The sequence below is a fragment of the Syngnathoides biaculeatus genome, chromosome 18 (assembly GCF_019802595.1).
Source record: "Syngnathoides biaculeatus isolate LvHL_M chromosome 18, ASM1980259v1, whole genome shotgun sequence".
Lineage (NCBI taxonomy): Eukaryota > Metazoa > Chordata > Actinopteri > Syngnathiformes > Syngnathidae > Syngnathoides > Syngnathoides biaculeatus.
The window spans coordinates 17,545,640-17,570,507 of NC_084657.1; the positions used below are offsets into that span (position 1 = coordinate 17,545,640).

Sequence of the window (24,868 nt, forward strand, 5' to 3'; positions counted from 1 at the left end):
CAAATTGAAATAATAATAATTTTTTCCCCTTTGGGTCAAATATGAAGATTCATACCAAAAAGTTTACGTGATAAAAAAACATTTTCCTCAAAATCCTTTTTTTGTTGCCATTTCTGAAGGATGGCAGCATTTTTAAATATCAATTATGATTCCTTCAGTTATGCATCTTTCATTCTCCTCCAGCCAATGAGGTACACATCTTATTATATTTGAGCAACAAAAAAAAAACAGGCTTGGCTTTTGGTCAATTGGGTTCTCTTAAGAACCGTTGGCGTTAAAAAGCTGTCATCACATAGTGCACAGCAAAGTTTGTTTAAACACAAGTTCATTTAAAGTGAGTTTGAACTACAAGCTTAAAACATTTCAGTGCAATAAACTCATTCAATCATAATCGCTGTTGTCATTCATTTAAGTTTTATTAGGTGTGAATACTTTATTTAGTGCTATGATTTATGGGGGGAAAATATTTTATTACCACTCCAATACGGTATATACCTCTATGACTCGAGCAAGATTGTAATGTTTTACTTGAATTATGACTAGCTTTCACCAAGTAATGACTTGACTAGATATGCTTGAAATTTTGTGGTAACTCAACTTGAATTGAGACTTGCACATATGCGACGAACTCCCACCTCTGCCATTTCATGCTTCCAAATCCACTCAGTTGGTGTTTGCCCGGACTCATTAAAGTTGCCTGGTTGCTCATTTACTCTGCCTTTAGCTTAGATTTACACATATTTCTTGCATAATGCGGATTAGCAAAAAAGTCGCCTCAAAGTGAACAAGTGAGAAGCAAAGATTACAAATGGTTGAGTAATCACTCGTGTGCGAGGATGGTTTAAGGCATACGTTACATCATCATCATCACGGAATGTCATTATTTTTTTTTTTTTTTTGACAAGACTTTAGTTCCTCTGGCATAAATGGATATTCAGTTCCATTCCACATCAATGCTTAAATTTTTACGATATTGATATAGTGGAGAGATAAAGTAAGGATAATTGGGAATCCCTGTTATGATACAAAAGTGAACTTGAATAAAACACATAAAAAAATGAATAAAATAACTTTCACATCTCATCAGTTAAATACGCTTGACAGACTAGTAATGAAAGCCTACCAGTGCAGAGTGTCAGCCACGTTCTATCCAAAGTAAGCTAGGAGAGGTTCCAGATAGAAATACTGTATAGTCTTGTAAGATTTGTTGAGGTCTTGCATCTTCTTCGTCTTCTTTTCCTTTCAGGATGTCCCGTTAGGGGTCGCCACAGCATGTTATCTGTTAAGGTGTTTCATGACATCACTAATTATAATGGTTTGACCTGGCCTCCAAGTTTTCATCTGACCTTCATTTTGAAAAGATTTTACTATATTTGTGACATTGCCGCACATTTACATTAAGACAATGCATGTGCAGACTGAGCGTGACTCGGCACCGCACTGATTTACTGTGTAAATGACTCAAATTTTTGTCTGATTGTTTTGGCAACACAATACTCTGATCCTCTGAAACCGAATTAAATTCCATTCGCAAACGGCCGTTTACTTCGATTCAGGAGTTTGTATGGAGTATTTTGATTTGATTTGGGCTTGTAAATCTTATTATAATCATTATAAAATTCTATATGTAAATCCTCTTATAGAGAACGTGGATCTAGCTTCATCAACATAGCAGTGCAAGCAATATAAACTAGAATTAGCAACACTTTAGCTGCCGCCACTTTGTTGTTAGCATGACTGATTCAAAATGGAGTGTTTTTATTACAATAGATGTTATTTTTTTTGAGGGCGGGGGGGAATGTACAACCAATTGAAAATCAAAAAAGAGGTGGTAAACATACCTGTCAAGTTTGAATGTTGTTGATTTTGTCTCCGACAGGCCATAATTCGTCCAGGTGTGCATGAACACCTGCACTCATAATGCATTAGTACCATTCTGCTCACTGAGTCTCTTCTGTCTGGCTTGCCATTTATCCTTTGGAGGGAAAGTAACCCACATAACTTTCTGGCAAATGTTTTTGGACATCAGATGATTCTACATGCAAAGGCAAAATTTAAATGTCTTTTAGCTGACATGAAATGCTATCTAGCTATGATGATCTTAAGAGTTTTTTTTTTCTATAATGCCAGAGAAGCAGTCGGGCCCTTTGGTGGACTTGCCAGCGGATTGCTGTCTGAAGATGAAATATGACACTAATCAGCGTGGAAAAACACAGTAAATTCATATCTCGTTTTGGCCGCTCTGAATGGTTTCTAGGTTAATACCGTATTAGTAGTCTTGGTAAACTGTGGCTGGCTTTGCATGAAGGTTTTGTACGTGGCTGCACCAAAGTGATGAGTCATTATCTTCATAGGTTCTGTAAAGCTTCAGGTAATCTTGACCCAGTAATGACCAGAGAGCACATGACTTGTGGGTAGCGCCAGCATGAATTTCGATGGGTTAATCTAAAAAATAATCTGATATTTTGTTACCCCGGGAACCGGAAGCATTACCATGAATTATGGGTTGTTTTCTTCCCACATGGAATTTAACCGGGATGCCTTAATACAGTGGTTCCTACCCAAGTGTTCAGTGAGTGATCATTGAGGATGCCATGGGAAATGATCCAATCTATCTTAATTTGTCTGAAAATTATGTATATATTTTTAAATTCCAACTGTATCGTTGTTCATCTATCTATGTCAGTGAGTTATTGCGAAAGGCGGAAAAATGAATTAGATGGCAGAAGGCACAGTAAACCTTTGTATCCACCTGTTGCCATTCATAGAACCGAACAAGTCATGAATTCATGTGAGTATGTCAGAGCAGTTTGTAAGTAAATATGGATGGACCGTCATTATTTTTGTATTCTTAATTTTTATGACTTTTGCATTTGGTGTTGGGCCATGAGGCCCTCCCATTTTGTGTCCCAATGATCTCAGGCTTTCCGACAACTTTCAGTGAAGCCGTTGGTTGACAGCAGTGTGTGAAGCGGTTAGGATGAGAACAAGAACCTCCAAATCTGAGGGAAGGGAACTTTGGTGTGGAAAATGTTGGTGTGTCAGGTCAGGGATCGGATCTTGGTTGAAGTGGAGGAGTTCAAGTATCTTGTTCACGAGTCAGTGAAGAATGGCGCGGGAGATCGACAGGTAGATTGGTGCAGCATCTGCAACCATGCAGACTCTGCATCAGTCTGTTGTGGTCCAAAAGGAGCTGAGACATAAGCCAAAGCTCTCGATTCACCTGTCGATCTGCATTCCTACTCTCACCTATGGTGACCTCAGTGTTACATCTGTCTTAGTAGATTATATAATTGTGTTGCCGAGTTTGAAGCGCCTGGGATGAGAATCAGCACTTCCAAATCTGAGACTGTGGAACTCGGTCAAAAAGGGGTAGACTACCTTCTCCAGATCAAGGATTACATCCCACCCCAAGTCGAGGAGTTCATGTATCTTGGGGTCTTGTTTATGAGTGAGCAAAGAATGATGGAGATCAGCAGGCGGATCAGTGTAGCAGTGATGTGGACTCTGTGAGAATGACAATGGAATCGAACACAATCAGTTCTAGAATACTTGTTGACTTCCAAGTTCCACTTTCACAAAACTTAATTGCTGTAATATAAAGTCAATTAATTTGTCCGAGGCTCAAGCACTCACTTTCATTAGTTGAACACTTTAAAATCCATTCATCCATTTTCCACACCGCTTATCCTCACTACGGCCATGAGTATGCTGGAGCTTATCCCAGCTAACTGCGGGCAAGAGGTGTGGGACATCCTAAACTGGTTCCAGGGCACATCTAAATATTCACACAACATAACATCAGTCACACCTACCGGCGTCTTCAATTGACCTAACATGTATATATTTGGAATCTGGGGGGAAATTAAGAGTACATGGAGATAACCCACTCGGGCTTAGGGAGAACATGCAAACTCCTCACAGACGAGACTGGGTTTTGAACACGGCGGGTTCTTAGAACTGTGAAGTAGTTGTAACTAGTCGTTCACTGTGCTAGTGCACAATAAAATGTAACTACGTACAACAGAAATAAAGAAAATCTTAACTCTCCTCTTTCACCGTCCTCACAACCGATGGGAACAGGAAGCATTTATTTTTGTCACTTTCAGGTGTTTTAAAACAGGCAAGAACTGACTTTTGCGAATTAAAATATTTCAAACTGATGAAAAGTTAAGATGACGGAGCAACACATTACTATTTAATAAATAGAGAAAAGCGTGTTGGAGGACGCTTTTTCCCCCGCGTGTTCGTTTGATTTCGGGTAGTGAGAATGTTGTTTGTCCAAATTCAGGCTGGAGATGATGAACAGTTTCTTCGAAGCTTTTACTTACAGAATAGTCAGGGCACAAATGAGTGACAGACAATGGCTGTAGCAGATCACAAGTGCCCAGACACAGAGGACTTACAGCATTCCCCTACCATCAGCAGGGTCCACATCACAAACGATTGAAAGGAAAATAAAGAGCATCACAAGAGAACCGCATCATAAAATAAGAGCATCACAAAATATCTTCATCATAATGACCAAGCTGGTAATAACTGGCACATTCCTATGCCCTGGTCTCTCCAGTAAGGTTAACTGATGATTTGGTATGTGTGAGCAAAAGATACGCATCAATAAAGAGATACACATCGATAATAAAAGAGATACACGTCGATAATACACTTCAAGAGAAAGAGAATCTTGTGTAATTTGTGGGGTTAGTGAGCTCAAGGCATTGAGTCACTTAAGTGCATTTAAGGGCACATTGCTGCCATGTGTTGGTTATGTCCATGTTGGCTCAGTGTGACCATGACTTTATCTTTAATCTGTATTGCAAAATCTTAAAAGCAATGTTACGTAATACTCCGTCTTTCTGTTTTCAACCAATCTAACGGGAATGATTTAGTGGGCAGCAAACTCAAATGACTCAAATTAGAAGCACACAAATGTCATGACTTGGATAAAATCAGAGACTTTCAGGAACATTCCACTGCTGTTGTGGATTTAAAATGGTCTTGGGTGATGTTAATCTTTAGATTGTTTTGAACACAAAACCAAACGTGTGACAGGCCCAAGTTATAATTACTTCTTATTGTCATTCATTATAATATATCTGAATCCTTATGCAATTCACAAAGAAACTGTTCTTTTGATTGGCAGTTTATCGTGCAAATACGTTTGCATACATTACATAACACTTTTGCCTACTTGCTAACATGTTACAGACCAAACCAAGTCAGAATCATAATCAATTTCATTTTTGCAATTCTCAATAATAATCTCCTGTTTTTCAATACAGGTACGGAACTTTTTAGTTAAAAGATTTTTTTTCCGATCGATTAATCCATGGTTAGTTGCAGGTTCTTTTAAAATAGATTTACAATATATCTATTGTTTTTCTTTTAGGTTAGGTGTATGCTAAGATTAAGGGAAAGCATGAATTAATTTGAAAGATGTTTTATTTATCTACGGAAATCATAGTTATAAATTTTACTTAACAGTTCACGAGAACAACTTACTATAATACTGCTAAACAATTGCGCCATAAAAATAAGTTATAAGTAAGTCACACGAACTGAATTTCAGGGCCACCGCACAGATCATAAGAATAAAGGAAACAAATCTGTGGCTTTAACACTTGAAAGTCCAACTCGTTGTCTTCAGTTTCATTCATAAAATGAGACGTCTGAGCAATTTATCCCATAACATGTAGCCCTTGACAACTTTGTATGTGCTGTGGTCTTAAAATCACGTGACCGGAGGATGCTTTTTGATTAGTCACAGCTTTTCTCTCTGTAATTGCAACAATGTCTCTACTTGTCCCCCCATGGACCCTTACCCAGCCCCTTTGTTTAACAGGAGAATGAAGAAAAGGAGAAACAGGAAGCCTTGTGGACCGTCTCCATGAACGCATCACAAGAGACACTCAAGTAATTGAATCAATGGCCAAGAAAGGGCGTGCCAGGGGCGAGAAGCCCGAAGCCCTGATCTCTGCTTTGCAGGCAGCCAATGAAGATCTCAGGTCCAAGCTGACTGACATTCAGATTGAACTGCACCAGGAAAAATGCAAGGTAGGTGTAATTTTTGAGTCCCAGCATTGCGCTAGTTAGCCCTAACCTGACAGACTCCCCACTTGACCCAACAGGTTTGATAATCACCTGTGTACTGGCACTGGCCTGCTCTAATGTGGGTTGTCATGAAAGGCTCAAACTCTAATACATGTTTCTAGAATGAGTGATGGTGCCTACCCCGTTAAGGTGAAGGCTGTCCATCCTCGATAAAACGGGTTTTTCCCAGGAGGAAATCTATAATTTGCAGTCCCTGTTCGCTACAAAAATGGTGACTATCAGTGCTAACCACGAGCATGTCAATGGCGTTTTTACATTGTTTGTATTAAACTGAGCGATATGTCCTAAAGAAGGCTATGTTTTTTAAAATACATAACGTGGAATACCCTTTGTTTAATGTTTAGTGCAAAACCAAACTTCAACTGGGAGTGGCATAAATCTGCTTGAAAACTCTCTTTGTAATGTAGTGTCGAGTATTTGCCAAACTGACGCTTAGTGAGGTGAATTCCCAGCCACTATTGTGTTTATACTGTATCTTGATTTTTTGTTTATTTGTCAAAGCGAAAAATGAGCCAAATGATGGCTCGTATCGCAAACATAATTAGTGCCTAGGTTGTGTCACTTGTATCTCAAGTTGTACCATTGTACTCATTTTCACCTTCAGTAATGTATGAGAAAAGACAGAAGCTGTAACGTGGAGATGAGTCACATTGCAAATGGTCAGCCCATATACCATTATTCTTCCATCAGCAAGTTGGAAGTGTAAAAATAAGTTACCGCAGTCATTAAGTTGGGTCTTAAGGCACAAAAGTGAATGTTTTTTTTCTATCAGCAACAAAAATTCAAAGGATATCTTTCACATAATTCCAGATTCAGTTTGACAAATTCAGTTTCAAATTAGTTGTGTGACAGACATCCGGGAACTGTAACAAATAGCAAACAATTGGTGATACACTGATCTCGCCTTCGGCCAATAAGCTTCTTCGTTGTAATATAACTTGACAAAGGGACTCTCCGGAAAGTAGAATATTCCAGACAGCTACAGTATTTTCACTGAGTTCTATGTCTGACTGCTGTAAAATGTTTTTTTTCCCCTTCGCAAAGGTGAGCAAGGTGGAGCGCGACAAAGTGCAGGAAGTGAAGCGGGTGCGTGAACAGGAGCAGCACCGCCACACTGCCATGCTGACAGAGCAGCGGGCCAAGTGGCACGAGGAAAAACAAAAAGAGCTCCAGGGCCTGCGGGAAAATTTGACGCGGCAGCATGAGCAGGAGCTGGCCCGCCACGCCAAAATCAAAGACCAGGAGAACCAAAGGCTCAAGACAGCGCTGAGTGCGATTCGCGATGGCAGTGGCGAGAAGGTAAACTTGATCCTTAAAGTGAAAGAGTAGTCAATGGGAATAGTGTGTTTTTGTATAACTGGTTCATTTCCATGAAACAAGAATATAATTACATATATAACTTTTAGTTATGTTTGTTGTTTTAGCCATCAACCTATCTCCCCTCTGTAACCCAGTGTAATCTAATGTGTGTCAAAGGTGCGCACAGCATTGACTCTGGAAGCCAAGGAGGACGCTCGCCGCTTCTTCGACCAGGAGAGAGTGAAGCTCCTCCAGGAGATAGCCGAGCTGAAGTCGAGCAAGAAGCAGACGGATGAGGCTCTAAGCAACATGATCCAGGCAGACAAAATGAAGGCCGGAGACCTGCGGGTGGAGCACCAGCAGCACCAGGAACAGATCTCTAAGATCAAGTGGGACTGTGAACGGGACATCCGGAGACTGGTAACGCACAGTCACTGCAATTTTAGGCCAATTACAGTCTTGGTTGTAGTGGAGCCATAATTGCACAAACTCACAAACTCCATGAATATATAACATCACTCTGTATTATATTTAACTGATGTATTTAGGTGTAGATTTGTGCATGGAATTATATCCAGGCTGAACGGCCTTTTTTTTCCGCTCCTCTAACGCCGCAGGTAGATGAAATCAAAGCTAAAGATCGCACCATCTTCTCTCTGGAGAAGGAGATGGAGTCAACGACAGGCTTCCTCCAGAAGCTGCAGCTTCAGAAGGATGCACTGGATGAGCAACTCTTCCTGGTCAAGGAGGCTGAGTGCGGTGCAGGAAGCCCAAAGAGAGAGATTCCGGGTCGTGTGGGAGATGGCGCAGAGCACTGTGGTAGCCCAGTAAGTACACCCTTCCCGTTCCCTCCCTGGATACTGACTTGAGAGACAAGTCCGCAAAGTTTGAATCATGGAATTTAGTGGATTACCATGATTTGGACGACAAAGAATCTACACAGACTTACTTCAGATCTATGTGAGGGTTGGTGACGGCTCATGACCACTTTTGTATTAAGGATACTTGTGACGCATCAATTATCATGACTAAGATCTCTGTCTGATCTGTTTTCAATTATGTGACCGCTCATGGGGCTTCCATATCTGGATATCCATGGGAAAAGCACTATAAGGAGACCCTACACATGAAAATAAAATAATAATAATAATAATAATAAAAGGCATTAAACAGATTTGCTTATACTGTGTGTGATGCGCTCCAATAATCTCATTGAAAACACCACCCATAAAGATTCCTTTCCACCTCTGATCTAGAGTCTATTCCTCTAGTCAGAAATCTTCAAATGTGATCTAACAAACGTGAAAAATGGGAAAAAACAGGAAAAACATGATACAATGTGGAAAAGGTAAAATCGGGGAAGGGTATGATGCTATGGCTAGGACTTTTTATGGAAAAATCCAGGAAAAAAAGATGGAAGATTTTTATTATACTGCTTAATTTCTTTAACATTTTATGGTGACCTTGAAAGGCGCCTTAAGATAAAATTAATTATCTTTGCCAGTTGAAAAGGATTGGCAATTCATTCTCTTCTGTCTTCCTTTACATTTTACACATTGTCCCAGCATCATTGGAATTTGAGTTTGTATATTATAACCAAGGACCACCAAACCTAACCAACCGTGATATTGACGGAGCATTACTGCAACATCAAGTGTTCCCTGAAGGTTCTGGGAGCCAAAATTTGTTCATAGAGGCTAGAGCCTTTCATATATTTAAAAAATATTACCTTAAAAAAGCTCACCATTGACGTGACGGGATAATGCGCCAACATGGATGCTTGCACGCACACTACAGCAAAATAGCAAAAATAGCAAAATTTTTATTACACTATTTTAGGATACGCGGTTTAGTGATTGTACGGACTGACAGATTTCCTTTTCATTCTTTAATTTTTTGATGATTGAAAGTGAGTCAGCTGAGCCTTGGGGGGGAGGACCTGAGCACCCTCTACTGACCAGCTGCCACTCCTCAAACCACAGGATAATCTTCTAAAAAGTATAATTTGGCATTTGTCGTCCTTGTTTGGGAAGGGGGAAAGTCAAGGCAAAAATAAACGATTATCCTTATGTGCCTACCAGGCCTTAATGTCAGGGATGACTCTTGTTGTGCGTGATCCCACTAGTGTGCTTGCTTTGATGTGTACTGAACTTCAGACTCTCCCTGCGTGGCCTGGCGTGATTGGTCATGCACATATACTGTGAAAGTTCAAGTATTTGGCAGTGAGATAGTGGAGTGATGGCTCGTGCCAAAGCCAGGAATACTGAGGCAACTCCTGCAGGGTTTTTATTGCCTAGTCTTTGTACATTCATTTGTACGAGCAGACTCAAGCACTTTTTTCATTCGACTATTGTGGACCGCAATCTATTTCTGAGGAGCTTGGGGAGTAATGATTGCCCTTAACAAGCAACAAAGCACAGCATAATCGATCAGGACAGTATAAGGCTCATTTGGAAATCAAGTATTTGTTGAATTGATAGCAAGCGATATGATCGGTATGCGTGTGCACTGCTTTAGACCGTAAGCTATCATTCAAAATAAATAAACAGCAATCTGCTCCATTTTGCATCAGTTGCTAGCAATAATTGATTCCCCACAATCACACACACAATGCTGATTACATGATTATTGTAATAATTGGAACTATTTATCACTATTATTGTTGTTATTTTATTTTATTTTATTTTATTTTTTTACATTTGTTTTGCAGGACTTGAGGAGAAATCAAAGACGCATGGCTGAGCTCAATTCAACGATTCGCAAATTGGAAGACCGAAACTCGCTACTGGTCGACGAGAGGAATGAACTTGTAAGTTGACCCTTGACTTTCCTCGCGACTTCTTGTTCCTCTGCGCTAACCGTCATTATCTGGTAGCTGAAACGTGTGCGAGAGTCGGAGAAGCAATGCAAGCCGCTGTTGGATAAGAACAAGCTACTGAGTAAGCGCAATGATGAGTTGATTCTGACCATCCACAAGTTGGAAGAGAAATCAAAGAATCTAGCCAAGGAGAACCTTGAAATGGTCAGCACAGACTCTCACAAATACTCTCTTCTGTACAGGCCAATTGACCAATGGTGTGGATGATTTTGTTTTGTGATTTATCAGAAAGAAAAGATCAGCTCACAACCTCCACTAAAGAAACCCAAATCTCTAAATGACCTGGACCAAGTCCACGACGACCAGGAAATAGCCTTTCTCAAGCTTCAAGTCCTGGAGCAGCAGAGCATGATTGATGAGCTCGCGAGAGTAGGTTTTGTCTTTTTTAGGAGCCTTATGACCGTGACCACATGCTCGTTTGGCCTGATCACGTCCCATGTGAAGCATTAATCACGCACAATAAAAATCAAAATGGTTGACATCCACACATCAGTTTACATCAGTGTCTTGTAAGCATTACATTGATTTGAATTCTTTTTTGGTTCCAGGACCGAGAGAAACTGCTTCGGAAAAAAAGGCATAAAAGGAGTTCCAGGCCAATTAAGGTGAAAACAGTTGATCTCATTACTTCTGTTCAAAAACGCCAACAATAATGTAGTTCTTGCACATAATCATGATAAACACTAAAAGGCAGTCTTTTCAAAGATAACTATGCTCCGTTTTGGTTGACACTGTCAGAGCATTAGTTCTGCAAAACATTTTTGAGAACACTCTGCAACTCAGGCAGTGGAGCTGAGCTATCCTGTGTCTGATATTGCGATCTTGTAATATTTTGGCTCACTTATGTCATTGAATCACTCCAGAAATGTTCCCTTTGTCCAGAGGCACATCGTAGTGGACACATTCTTTGGGTATGACGAAGAGTCAATGGACTCTGAAACATCCTCGGTGGCTTCTTTCCGCATGGACCGGACACCGGCCACTCCGGATGAAGACCTGGATGAGGTGATCATTTGATTTCTACTACTAAAAGAGGGACCTTCTCTTTTTCCTCAACAAAAGTTTTAGTTTTATCACCATGTGTTTATTTGTTAGTATATTATTTGTGCACATGCAACTTCCTGGGTACTCTCTACAGTTCATTCTCTGTGCAATTTACTACCTATCAGAGATGTATCAAAGAATGTGTGAACAAAGTCAGACAATGAGACACATGACAGAATATGCATAAAAAGTTACAAATTGTGACAAAGGCAGTTGTGGTTCATGTTTTATAAACATAAAAACGAAAAAGCGTGAAAATAGAAATAGAATAGAAAATAGTTACGTGGCGTTGGGGGTCCCTTTCAAGGGGCCACCGGTTTAGTCGATGAACTTTGCTTTCCATCCGCTTCCCCGAAAACATCCTTCCTAAGTTAACTGTAAATAATTGTTTTGAAATAGTTGTTCAACTGTCTCGCGACTTATCCTCACCTCTCGCGTGACGTTACCTGGATCGTTCTAATGAGGACAAGCACAATGTAAAATGGATTCATAGATGCGCGATTGACAGTTGATACATGTTTTTCGGAACACTTGTTTGTTAGGGTCGAGCCAATGAGGAGTCGGAGTTGCGGTTCCGTCAGCTGACCAGAGAGTATCAGGCCTTACAGCGAGCGTACGCCCTACTGCAGGAACAGAAGGGAGGCATTCTAGATGCTGAGATGGAAGCCAAGGTACACAAAGCCTTAATTTGTCCAAGATTGTAATACGAGCATTTTGAAAGCAACTTGTCAAACTCAAGGCCCAGGGGCTAGCTGTGGCCCAGCACACCGCTTAGTGTGGCCCACAAAAGCAGCTGAAGCGTGTCTTGTGTTCTTCTTTGCTTCATAGGTTTTTTCATTTCATACATTTGTTTTTTCACTTTGAAGAGATGTACAGACAGGGATCCCCCCCAGTCCCCCACCATATCGTTTAACATAAAGTGAACAACGCAGTAGTTGTATTCCAAACATTTAATTTGTCAACAATTTATCATCCTTTGTGAAGGAAGAGTCTTTCTATTAACACACTTATTTTTTATAAAGATATTTTATTATGCAGAATACATTTTCCATGGAGTTTGTGGCATGCCCACATGTTGTCACAAATCAATTAAATAAGACTAAGATGTCTTTTAGTGTTGTTTAACTAATGTTTTAACATATTACAACGTATTCCAATACTATTAATACAATAGCAACAGCCAGAGCACTGCCATTAAGTTTTGGTATTGGAAATAAAATAAAAAAATACGAACGTTATATCAATATAATGTTGTATTTTTCTCTCTTTTTTGGTTCAATTGAATCTTTTCCCACGCCAAGACTTCTTTATTTTGTCAGTACACCAATGTCTGCGATGAAGTTTGTCTTTGATCCCAAAATGTATTGGTGGCATAGTTTAAAATCATTCCAAAACATTGAACTTAACAATAGTGGACAGTAGTTTGAAAGCTTTTCTGTTCATATGCTTAACTGCAATCATTCACTCTTCAATCACTGAGAGAATCATTGAGTCAGTAATTCTTTCCGCATTATTTTATTTTTATTAACACAAAAATGTATTGGTTTGCAGACAGAAAGTTACAGCGGTTTACATATTTTCATAAGCGAGCTCACTGTAACAGTAGAAGTTATTGGAAAAAAGACAGCTTTTGAATCGCTGTCCATCGTAGTGCGGTGTTGTGATCCACTTTGTTGATGTTTCAGGCTCAGGAGCAGCTCCAAGCAGATATACTCAGGTACAAGGCCAAAATAGAGGACTTGGAAAGAGAGCTTACCATGAAGGGTCAGGTAAGACACACAACGATCACATGCACATGGGTAGAATTGCATGCGATGGTAACACAATTTAAAACAACGAACAAGCACCAAAAAAAGGGTTTTTAATCCAATTTACTCCGTATACTTTGTCTCGCGCAAGTGGAATCACATGAAATGAAGATTTTTGTAATTTGATTAGATTAGAATGAACGCTTCATAGAAAGCTTTCTCCACTGGCTCCATGGGACAAATAAGTGGAACATTCAAAAAAGACTTTTGTCAACTTTCTACTGTGATCTACTTCCAAGATTTCCGAGAGTAATGATCTTTGCCAGAAAATTAACTCAGTGACGTAAGTGAATTTTACACTTGATTAGTTACCACATATTTGTCATTTCTTTACCAGCCAGTGGGCCTATAGTTCAAAATCTTTGATCTTTTTATCACAAAAGCAGTCCAATCTTCTTTAAATGTTTTTGCTCTATTTGCAATGTAGCCCTAAGGGGCCAATTTCAACATAATAATTCTTAATTTACATTTCAAGTGACACATGTTGCTGTGCTTCAGTTCATGTAACAACGTGTATGCACACATATTTCCGAAACATTTGTAAACTGAGGTCGTACTTCCCGTTAAAATGAATAGCAATTAATCCAATCCAGCCACAGAACAACATTATATTTCCCTTATTATGACGGTTGCATGGTTTAAAAAAAATCTACTTGGGTTCTCCATGATATAATCTACAACGACGTTGTTTGATGTAATGCCTTTCTGTTTTACATCAGGACTCCAAATGGGTGGAGGAGAAGCAACTCTTTTTACGGAGGAATCATGAGCTTTTAGACAAGGTTGGACAACCAAAAATACAAATGTTTAATGGCACATTTATATGGTATCTTGGGAATAAAAGAAAAAAAAAAAAGCTTTTTTGGGTGACGTTTCCTTGTGGTGTCCAGGTTGAAAAAGTGGAGACAGAATGCAGTCGGGTGCAGCAGGAGCTCCAAGACTCGAAGGACCAGAATGAACTTTTAGAGTTCAGGATCCTGGAATTAGAGGCAAGCCATACATAATTTCAATCCCACGAAGCTTAAAGGAATGTTCCCTCTTGACATGAAATAATTACCTTTACGGGCAGAACGGTTGAAAAATATGAGATCATGATCTGAACATTGTGACATGTTTTATACCTGGGGGATAACCCACCTATGGAAAAGCAGGGAAAATGTGCAAACTTGAGTTGAATCATTTCATTCTGTGATTCTTTACACATGCCATACATACATACCATCTCGACTCTTATCATTATTTTTACACAACCATACTATTATATGCACTCTTCAAACCTTTGTTTACAAGGAGGTCATACACACATCTTATTCTTTGCAGCCACAATATTATGTGCACCTGGACACTCTTGCATTGTAGTAAATATGTTATAATTCTTCCTTCTCAGATCATAAGGAGATAAATGTTCATTTAGGTGTATTAATCAAAATTTATTGAGCTATAAAACCTGTATCGGACAAAATATCAGTTTGGTTTTCCCCCTCCCATTTATGTTATGAATTATTTGTGGAAAAAAAACTTTTTGTTGTGAAAAACAAAAAACATGGATATTGAATAAACCATACATTGCCCTTATGCTCTCCCAGCAAAAATAGGATCGAGAGATGAAATGGCCTGGAATTCAACAGAATTTGCAATATGTCCTGTATGCCAACCATCATTTTCCAGTTACAGTCATCCCTCGCTATATCTTGCTTTCTAATAGTGGACCCAGTCCGTTTCTAGAACTTAAACCCTTCAATTAATAAGAGATTACTGTATTCTCATTATTTTCCACATAATATTTCCAATACAGCTAATTTTGCAACCCAGCTCAAGGTGGAGTCACCACTCTTATAGCTTCTCCCAAGGTTTAGAAAAAAAACAAAAAACTAAGTCAGCACATTTGAAGTGTGCGCCTGTAAGTTGACTACAGTGTGCAATGGGCGCCTGTTGCAGGAGCGAGAGAGGAGGTCACCTCCTTTCAACCATCTGAGGATGCATCCCTTCTCGGAGGGTGTCAGTGCACTGCAGATCTACTGCATGAAGGAGGGTGTCAAGGTACGGCATGGAACGCTGTTTAAGATGGACTAAGTAACTGCTTTACATGCTCAAGTCGGAACGAAATGTTTTTCTTTTTTTTTTTTTTCACAGGATGTGTGCATACCAGATCTGATCAAACTTTTAGATATCCTTGGGGACAACGGGGTAATTCACATATTATTGTGACTTATTTGGAAGTGAAATGATTGAATTGCTCTTTGCTCACCCCATTTTGTTTTTGTGTGAAGAACTTAAGAAATGAGGAACAAGTGGCTATTATTCAGGCTAGCACCGTTTTGTCATTAGCAGAAAAGGTAAGGTTTGAAGACAAGCCTAGTATGTTTCATAGTTTAACTGGTTATTTTCTGCTTAGATTTGTTCTTTGCTGCCCTCTAGTGGATTCAGCAGATTGAAGGGACTGAGGCGGCACTACACCAGAAAATGATGGACTTGGAGATAGAGATGGTGAGGAACACTCTCCATTCCTTCATTTCTCAATACCACATGGCTATGATATTCAATATTCGATACAGGGAGTCCTCAGTCAACGACTGAGATCCGTTCCTAGGGTAGTGACTTAACTTGAATTTCGACTTAAGTCTGATTCCACCATATAAGTCAGAATTTACACCAAAATACTTTGGATAAAAAACAAATACATTGAAATAAACAAGATGATGTACTTAGCATTACTGCTGAGAGCTGCATGGAGAAGAAGCCATTGCGAAGGAACCTGGTCCTCAATCTGCTCCATCTTGACAAGTATCAAAGAACCTTGTTTTGTGATCATTGTATCCGACAGAGGAACAGAACCCTTCATCACATGCGCTAAAATACAGGCTTTGTCTTTAATAAATGTCACCACGGTCGACAGACTGACGCCTTGGTGATGTTGGTGTCTCTCCTTTCTCTAATCTTTTTATGATCTTGAGGTTTGTTTCCATGGAAATGGATTTTCTTTTGGCTGCAGAAGCATTGCTAAAAGTCACAGCTTTTTTCATTGGGGCGATAATGTCTGAAAAGGAGGGCAAAAAAATGCAAAGATACCCCCGTTGCACAAAAACACGGACAAGCATTAGCCAGACAAAATGGCAGACGGGGGACGGGCGTTGTAAAGTCGAAACGTCTTAGATCAGTAACATTTGATCCTCAACCTGTACAGGAGCTCTTCTGCAAACAGAAAGGATATCTGGAGGAGGAGCTGGACTACAGAAAACAAGCGTTGGACCAGGCCTACATGGTAATTATCCATTATCCATTAAAAACAGGAATGCAATGGTGGCGATTCCACATGAACACATGGATTAGCTTTAGCACAGTAATAGGCAGCGAGTGCAAGATGTTAGGGGGCGTGTATGCTTCCAGTCCCAGTATGGACACCTCTAAGTTGTTTTACACCCCTATGTACTGTCAGTTTTATGTGCCTTCACCCCGTTTTACTAGAGCTGTCTAGGTTTCTCGTCTCTAACAATATTGCTGTGGTAAATATGTTGACATTTAAACAACTTGACCGGCAATCACGGCCTACCCGGTCAATCCCCGTTTTGTCCACGGTGGCTTGGACAAGCCTGCGCATCATCTCATGTTGTGTTAGCACTAAATGATCAAATTCATTGACTTTGCTTCTTCAGCTAGTTGGGAGGGGCCATGCTATTGTTTCTTCAAAGTATGTTGACCACTACCAATTTCTATTATGAATGCCTCAAACAGTACCTTGTTCTTATAACGATGTTAAATTAAAATTTAGATCAGAATTGATAATGTCTCCTTATTTCCACTTTTCAACAGCAAATCCAAGAGTTGGAGGCAACGTTATACAACGCCCTGCAGCAGGACAAGGTTATTTCACCTTATCATATTTTTCATCAGAATACTACATATATGGGACACAATGCTAGAAACACCTCATGGTATGATATGCCACTGCAAACCAATAATAAACATCTTGTTAAATGAACACCTCTCTCCCAGTGTAGCCATCGTAGTCTGTTCTTATACATAATCTTGTTGCGCTGAAATCCCAAAAAATTCTGCTATATTTGTAGAATATAATTGAAATGATTAGCTGTACCCTCCTCTCTGTAGGTGATCAAATACGGCGAGCCCCTGGACGAGCTTCAGCGGGATGAGCTCCGAACTGCGGTTGAGAAATTGAGGAGGCAGATGCTGAGGAAGAGTCGAGAGTATGACTGTCAGATCCTGCAGGAAAGGATGGAGCTTCTGCACCAGGCGCACCAGGCATGTCCTTGGGTCAACACACATTCCACCGCAACAGCGCAACCACACCACTATGTGTCAACCACAGTCGTCTCAATTCTTCTGCCTTTCTTTCTTTTTTATGCAGAGAATTCGAGATCTTGAGGACAAAACAGAGATCCAAAGGAGACAGATTAAAGATCTTGAGGAAAAGGTAGGTTTGTACTGCTCACAGTATATCAAATGTATACAAAATTAGAATGGCACTCAGTGGAGCACAGACTTTTAACAAAAGTGAAAAATAGGTTTAGTGAGTCATACCATGTATTGATTTAGTGATCTTAATTCCGGGGCATTGATCCAATAGCAATGAAAATGAACTTTTTCAAATCCTTAATCTAGATCCTCACTTAAATGTCACATTTTCTTCCGTGCCTTCTTGGCTGGTGGAAAAAAAAATTAATGGAATTAACTAACCAACAGACAAATGAAGGAATGAATTGAAAAATGAACTTGAGTTAATAAGTGAATGAAAAAAACAGATATAAATCTTCTAATATATGAATAACAATCCCTCCATCTCATGGTTAGTGGAAGTATCAAAGATCTGTGTGTAATTGAGCTCTTTTCCAAGGCAGATTATTTGTTTATTGGTGTTTATTCCTTTGCTCAGTCAGGAGTTCAAAGGTTATCCTCCATGCACCAGGAAAAGATTTTCAGTTTGTCTTAACAGTCCTATCAATGCTCTCCTGAGTCTCATTCCGATTTGTGTGCCGCCTTTAGGTCAAAGGCATTCAAGATGGATGTGACAAGTTTAAAATATTATTGACTTCCTGCACTGTGTTCCTCTGTGTGTGTTGTTGATGTGACTAACGTGGTGCATGTTCCTCTAATTCTCTCACCTTCTCCCTTCTCTCTTCTTGTCTTTATGTTTTCTTTCCTTGCAGTTTTTGTTTCTTTTCTTGTTCTTTTCTCTTGCCTTTATCCTTTGGCCTTGAGGTCTTTGACGTGTCTCGTAGCAGAGGTGAGTCGGGGTGGGAGGGCGGGGCTTTTGGGTGTACAAATCTCAACATGTTATACTAGTATTAATCTCCATAATAGGACTGCAGCAACTAAAAGCCCGACTTCCTCCGATTCTTCAGCCATGTTTCCACCAAGTGGCGACTCACGGTCCACCAATGGTATCCCGTTCAACGGGTGTCATAAAATAGTGGTATTTTGGTACCCTTTACAGCTTTTGTCAATTAAATAAAACAGCAACACGAAAACCTCCAGACGGGACTGGGCTGCTTGATGGAAACAAGTCACATAGTAGACGAGAACAGATTCAATAATCCCTAACGAAGTTTAACTCCGAGATCACAGGCACACTTGCTAATTTGTGGACTTCATAATTAAGGTGGATCTGAAATGAGAGCAAAGCCCCCTACAGATGGAAAACAGAACTGTTCAGGCGCAATATTAAACAAATCAAAACACACATTTGACATTTATAAAGACAGAATTATACTACATTGTTCATATTGCGACCATATTTCCCGTTTTCCCTCTGCCTCTCTCATCTCTCTTTCAATATTATTCTGTAATGTGTGCTATAATAACGGATATAATAAAAAAGCTTGCACATAAACAATCACTGTTGTGCTCTATAATTGTAACAAAAATAATAATTAATATTAAATATGTATTTTAAAAAATATTTTGCCACAATGTTAACATTTGTATATTTTTATTACTATGAATAGTATTAATAATTAGATTATAATTAATATTATGGTGAATTTTACAAATTGTGGTAATAATGCTGTAGACAGGTGCATATCAATATGTTTTTATGTCATTCTGTAGTTCAATTCAAAAAGGGAAACTAACACACTGTTATATACTCCAGCTATACTATAGTACACAGTAAATATTTTCCAACCATCCATTTTCTGAGCCGCTCACCCTCGCAAGGGCCGCAAGAGTGCCGGAGCCTATCCCAGCTAACATCAGGCGAAAGGCGGACTACACCCTGAACTGGTCGCCTGTCAGTCGCAGGACACATAGAAACAAAACTACAATTCACACTCAATGTTTTGAATTTAAAAATACAAATTCAAGTTATGTTTTCCAAATTCAATTTTGGTTTACGTATGTACGTAACGTATGTACATATGGTAGAAGCAAATCATCGAAATGATGAAAATGCTTGCTTTACCAATTATTGGAACACTTATTAACCAAAGCTTAAGGTACATACTGCGCACATTGTCAGCATGTACAGTATGTGGGATGTTATTTGGGATATGTTTGTGGTACACTGTTTCCTTTAACAATAATTTGATCTTCTCCTGTTGAAATTTTCCCTAATTTGTGTCATTTTGAATGTCTTTGACAGGTGATGCCTCAGCCCGGAGATCCCGTTTGTCACTGTTATTGTTTTATTTATTTTTTATCCAACTGTGGTGGAGCAACAGTGGCTCTTTGTGTGGTACACGTCAAGTGGATGTTGGCCATGGAAGATTTTTTTTTTTTCTTTCAATTTTTTCTTTTTATTTTTCAAGTGGGTCTCTCAGGATGCAGGACTGCAAGAACAACAGACACACACACACACGTGCATATTGAGTTGCACGTAGATGCACGTCCGTTTTGACAAACACACGCTTTGACAAATCCAAAACCAAAGCCTGGTGAGTAAACGATGTCTCTGCCATGCAGGGTAATAGTAATAATAATTATAATAATATTATGGTGTGTCCGCCATCACTGTCTGGGGGAAGCAAACAGAAAAATAACACCCGCCCACAGCTGATTGTCTCCTCTTTCAAGCCTAAAAGGATGTAAATGCAAGCAGGGACCATCAGACTGCTCTAAAGGCTAAAGTACAGACTGTGGAAAATGCTCAGGTTGGGAGACTGAAATCAAGAAAAATATGGAGACCTTAAAAGTGGAACTGGATTGTCAGCGCTCTTCTGAGGTTTTCTCCAAAAAGCAGATGAAGTAAGAGCTTTACTCTCTGGTTTTGATTGGCGTCCCATTTTTTTTTTTTTTAACAGCTCGCCAGCCCTCGATACAAAAACATTTGATGTTCATGTGTACATTTAAGCCATTTCTTTCATGTTGTCCTGTGAATGGTTGCACTTTTACATTCACTTCAGCTCGAGCAGCCCAACTCGGTGATTTTATACATTGAAAAAATAATATGCTCATAATTTATTGTGATGAGAGTTGCAAATGTTTTTTTTTCCTTCTTTGACTTAATGACTGACAAAAAAAAAAGTTGAATGTGGATTTTGTCCCACTCCTTTTCATATTTTCACCATGTATTCCCTCTTGCCAACTAGCCGAGGGCAGTCTGGATTCACATGATTTCAAATCAAGGCGCCCTTTAAAAGTTTCATGAATAGGCTTGTAAATATTGACTACCTTTTAAAAAAAAAAAAAAAAAAAAAATCCAGATTTCTGATGGGTCTCAACCATTTTAATCTGAATCTTTAGTAGCTATAAAGTGAATAACTTTGGGAACAAAAGCTAATGATTTCCACATAATGACTGCCCTTATTTTTGCAAACCACAACTTGATATTAACAGCCCCCAAATCTTTTTTTCTTTTCTTTCCGAAAAGTATGTATGGTGCCATTCTAAAACTTGACCATCGGTGCATGTGCGTCTCTTACCGGCCTCCCGTTACAACCATGACTTCAACGGGGAATGACCGAGACTATTTTTGTGCAAACTTTGCTGACAAGCAGTTGCCTTAAATGCATTTCCCCCCTCATGTTTTGCTTGTATATTCATGGCCCCTAATGATAACATGTTTTATTCCCCCTTCCCCCAAGTGATTTATAATATTGTGTAATGTATATTTAAATCTATATATTTTGTTTTTAACTCAACAGAGGATTTTTTTTTATGTCTTCCGACAAGAATTTACCCCAACCCCACCCCACTCCTACTTTCACCTAGATGATTAAAATAAAAGGGACAAAGTCAAACAGGACTTTGACTATGATGGATGACAAATGGTCTTGCATTTTTTTTCATTTATTGGATGTATTTTATTAGCCTCTCGATGTTGCAACAGATCATAACCAATTAAATGAAACATAATTTTAACTTAAAACCTGTCTTTTATTGAATTGCACCAGCTAACAAAGTGCATTTTTTGGGGGGGCGAAACTCAATAATATATACATTTACTTGACATTTTATTAGGTACACCTGAACTGCCTCTACTGGGATCCAGTGCAATGGCTGAATCCAAAAGTCTGCCTTTAGAAAGATAATAATGATTTTATGATTGGCAATGTTAAGTAAAAATACATATTATTGCAGTTGTAATTACCAGATATGACTGATGAAAATTTTAGAAACACCTCAGAAATAGCACACACAAATTAATTATTTGTGTGCTTGTTGAAAATTGTTTAAATCTTGTAGCAAAAATTTTATTCTTGTTATAAATTATTGCAAGGCTCTGTAACATGCAGTTACAACAACCCTGAGTTTCAATTTAGCAAAATTTAAAAAATTCTACAAAAATCATATTTGTATTAATATGAATTGCACCTAAGTTAAATTAAAATTTGACTAAAGTAAATGTTTAAAAACAAATATTTCCTAAAAGTTACAATTGTGAATGTATTGAATATTTATTCCAACTGAACTGTTCTTTTGTAAACCACTGGAGGGAGCCCACGTATAAGAGTACAGACTGAATCGTTTGTAGTTAGTAGCTACTCATTCCCAATGACAGTCACCTAAATAAATAGTATTTACGGTGGGATCACATGTTACTGTGTGTAGCCGTGGACATATTTGCCATATCACCCACCACCTGGACAGGAGACATGGCATCTGTAAAGCTGTCATTTACATTTGAGTGCTGCTTTCGAGATGCCAACATTGACCCAATACTAGTGCAGAGCCATTCATTCAACATGCACAGTCGTGATTTAATCAATGCTGGAATTCGCATGGGTCTGGAAATCATTATAATGACATGAAAAATTGATGCAAAAGGCAGGATAGTTAAAAAAATAAAAATAATAAAAAAAAACACTCCCAAGACATTAATGTTGCCCCTGGCCGATAAGTGCAAGTAAGTGCAGCGATGCGTAATAGAGTGATTGGTTGGACGAATTCTTGTTCAGTGGTGCTCAAGGAGATGCCATCAAACGCCGTACAGCAACAGAGACCTTTGGAGAAGTGGGTAAGTGGGCCAACAGCACGCACGCACACACACATACGTCAACTAGTATTAATTTGAACTGCATGTATGACAGGCCCAACTTTATCCTGACAGTCTTCCCTTCATCTCGTTCCCAACAGTGCAATGACTAAATCTTCATTTGATAACTATTAGCGGGACTTCCATGAAAACAAACGATCTGATCTGTCTGATTGTTAATTGTGCGTTGCTACGCTACAGAATGTAAATAGATTGGGCAGCTGCATCCGCTCAGACTGACAATGTTGGCCCACCAGATGCTGCTGGAATCGAGTTATAGAGGATGCACTGTCTGCAAATTAAGTCAGTCAGTAAGTTCATAAAACAACAATAATAATCCACATGCACAGCTTTCTGTCCGTGCTTATACGTGTACACACAGTGAAACATTTTTGTATCGGTTAGAAACTAAATTTCCCTTTAGTGTGATTGTGAGTGTAAATTGCTGTTTATATGAGCTCTGCAAACAATTCAGGGTGTCTCCCCACTCCTGCCCGAAAATAGCTGGGGTAGACTCCAGCACTCCTGCGACTCTTGTGAGGACCAGCGACTCGGATAATGGATGGATTTAGAATCATAGCAGGAGCATTCCATACTAACATACATTACATACTGACCTTGGCTTATTGAAATATGAAAGGAAATGAGAGATAAGAACTTCTTCTCTTCTCATACCTCACCACCCTATGTAGGAAGAAAGTCATGTTGAACAATGCAAGGAAACGAAGCAGGCTGTGACAAATGTTTATTTTAATTTTACAGATTACATTCCTTGCATCCATTTTCTGCTCCACTTTCCCTCAAATCCCATTTGACTTTAGGTGAGAGTGTTGGGGTAGAACCTGGATGGGTCGAATAATTGTGAATATAATTATCATAGGTACATCTGGTTCCAATAAAGAAATGCTTTAATTGCAGCACACATACTAGTACAGCACCTTGTGACGCCGAACAAGGTAAACAATGTAGGATATATATACAGCACGGCAACAATGGTTATGACAATGAAATTGTATTTCATCATTTGCTCACTAGTGTTTTGAAAGGTTTCCTGCCTCATCATACAAAGAAACCCATTGTAGAAGTGGAATCACAGTCTTTACTCCTGACTGCGCGCACACACACACACACGCACACACCTTCTCTGTCCCGAGTTTCACCCTCCTCCTCCTCCTCATGTGTCACCAGTGCAGCCAAGCAGCATGGCAGAGCACAGTGGGAAGGCAGAGGACGACCTTCCCGTGTATCTGGCCCGACCCGCTTCCACAGAACGGGGCGTTCGACAGAAATACGGCGGCTTGTTCTGCAGCGTGCCCGATGCCTTTGAGAAAAAGACAATTGACTTCGATGCCCTCAGTGTGGGTCAGAACAGAGGCTCCCGGGCCTCCGGCAGCCCGCGTCCAATCACCCCAGATGATGCGGGGTGTGGTTCTGAGGGGCTGAGTGCCAGCAAGGAGGTGACAGCCACTCAGAACCTGCAGGATGAGAAGGTGAGCAGCATGTGTTTATGACAGGCTTTTCTCACCAGTGCCTTACAGTATGTATACTGCTTGATCCTGCCACGCAGGATTTCGATTTCTAAAGAAGATCAGGATGATCACTATTGAACATTTAAATTATCTTTCTTGGTAAACTTATAAGAGCTCATACTTTGATCCAGAAGAGATTCACTCGCCTTTGTGTGGCTCCATGATGAACTGCAGTGTTGCAACTCTCAGAAAAGCGAAGACTGAGCAGAAATGTATGCACGTGGTGACAGACAAGTTGGCTTCATGGTGGTTAGAAGTGGACTAAATGCAATTTACTGATCATAACCTCTCTTAGTACCTACAGCATTGTTGCACAACGTTGACCATGGAGCTGTCACTATTCAGTATCAATAAATGTACTACATGAGATGATACTCAGCATTCAAGCCATCCTTCTGCTGCCGCAGTTTAAATCTTTCAGACGTTTCTGACTTGCTGTCACTCTGAGGACGAAGCAGAACTGCAAACAACAAAGGCATTAAAAAACGCCGAGGGTGCTGAAATCGTGTTTTGTAAGGCCAAGCAATGTGTCACGATTTGAAATTCAAGAATGACTTCATGACAGTGGTCAGTACATTGAAAACGGACATTAGCAAAGTTGGACACCTGATAGAAAACTTCAGTAGGAGGGAATTGAACTTCAACTAAGTTTAAAGGAGACATTTTCCAATTTTCATTTTAAACAGTTTCAAATGGTGAATAAAAACTTTATGACCCCGTTCTTTAAAAGGCAGCTCTGCTTACCTTTTGACTTTGACACGATCGCTTC

The 24,868-nt window shown here is 39.5% G+C and overlaps 1 protein-coding gene and 1 long non-coding RNA gene across 3 annotated transcripts in view; one reads left to right on the forward strand and one right to left on the reverse strand.

Annotated features, from left to right (window-relative positions):
* Positions 1-21,428, forward strand: part of jakmip2 (janus kinase and microtubule interacting protein 2) — a 24,265-nt gene extending 2,837 nt beyond the window's left edge. Inside the window, exons 3-24 of one of the 2 annotated variants that reach the window (XM_061803031.1) lie at positions 5,827-6,054; positions 7,156-7,410; positions 7,588-7,830; positions 8,028-8,237; positions 10,121-10,219; positions 10,286-10,432; positions 10,517-10,657; positions 10,837-10,893; positions 11,171-11,293; positions 11,875-12,003; positions 13,018-13,101; positions 13,860-13,922; positions 14,031-14,129; positions 15,079-15,180; positions 15,274-15,327; positions 15,411-15,476; positions 15,559-15,627; positions 16,325-16,402; positions 16,951-17,001; positions 17,248-17,400; positions 17,507-17,572; positions 19,739-21,428. In XM_061803031.1, the coding sequence (XP_061659015.1) occupies positions 5,926-6,054; positions 7,156-7,410; positions 7,588-7,830; positions 8,028-8,237; positions 10,121-10,219; positions 10,286-10,432; positions 10,517-10,657; positions 10,837-10,893; positions 11,171-11,293; positions 11,875-12,003; positions 13,018-13,101; positions 13,860-13,922; positions 14,031-14,129; positions 15,079-15,180; positions 15,274-15,327; positions 15,411-15,476; positions 15,559-15,627; positions 16,325-16,402; positions 16,951-17,001; positions 17,248-17,400; positions 17,507-17,572; positions 19,739-19,993 (2,673 nt within the window). In that variant the 5' untranslated portion in view covers positions 5,827-5,925 and the 3' untranslated portion in view covers positions 19,994-21,428. Of the gene's footprint in view, positions 1-5,826; positions 6,055-7,155; positions 7,411-7,587; positions 7,831-8,027; positions 8,238-10,120; positions 10,220-10,285; positions 10,433-10,516; positions 10,658-10,836; positions 10,894-11,170; positions 11,294-11,874; positions 12,004-13,017; positions 13,102-13,859; positions 13,923-14,030; positions 14,130-15,078; positions 15,181-15,273; positions 15,328-15,410; positions 15,477-15,558; positions 15,628-16,324; positions 16,403-16,950; positions 17,002-17,247; positions 17,401-17,506; positions 17,573-18,305; positions 18,387-19,738 lie in introns of those variants that run through there. The other variant, XM_061803033.1, reaches the window with a different exon arrangement.
* Positions 13,983-17,372, reverse strand: LOC133491644 (uncharacterized). The gene is made up of 3 exons (XR_009792450.1): positions 17,234-17,372; positions 14,198-14,277; positions 13,983-14,117 (listed from the first exon to the last, which is right to left on the reverse strand). It is a non-coding gene; the product is annotated as an uncharacterized LOC133491644 (long non-coding RNA).
* Positions 21,429-24,868: the final 3,440 nt, after the last annotated feature.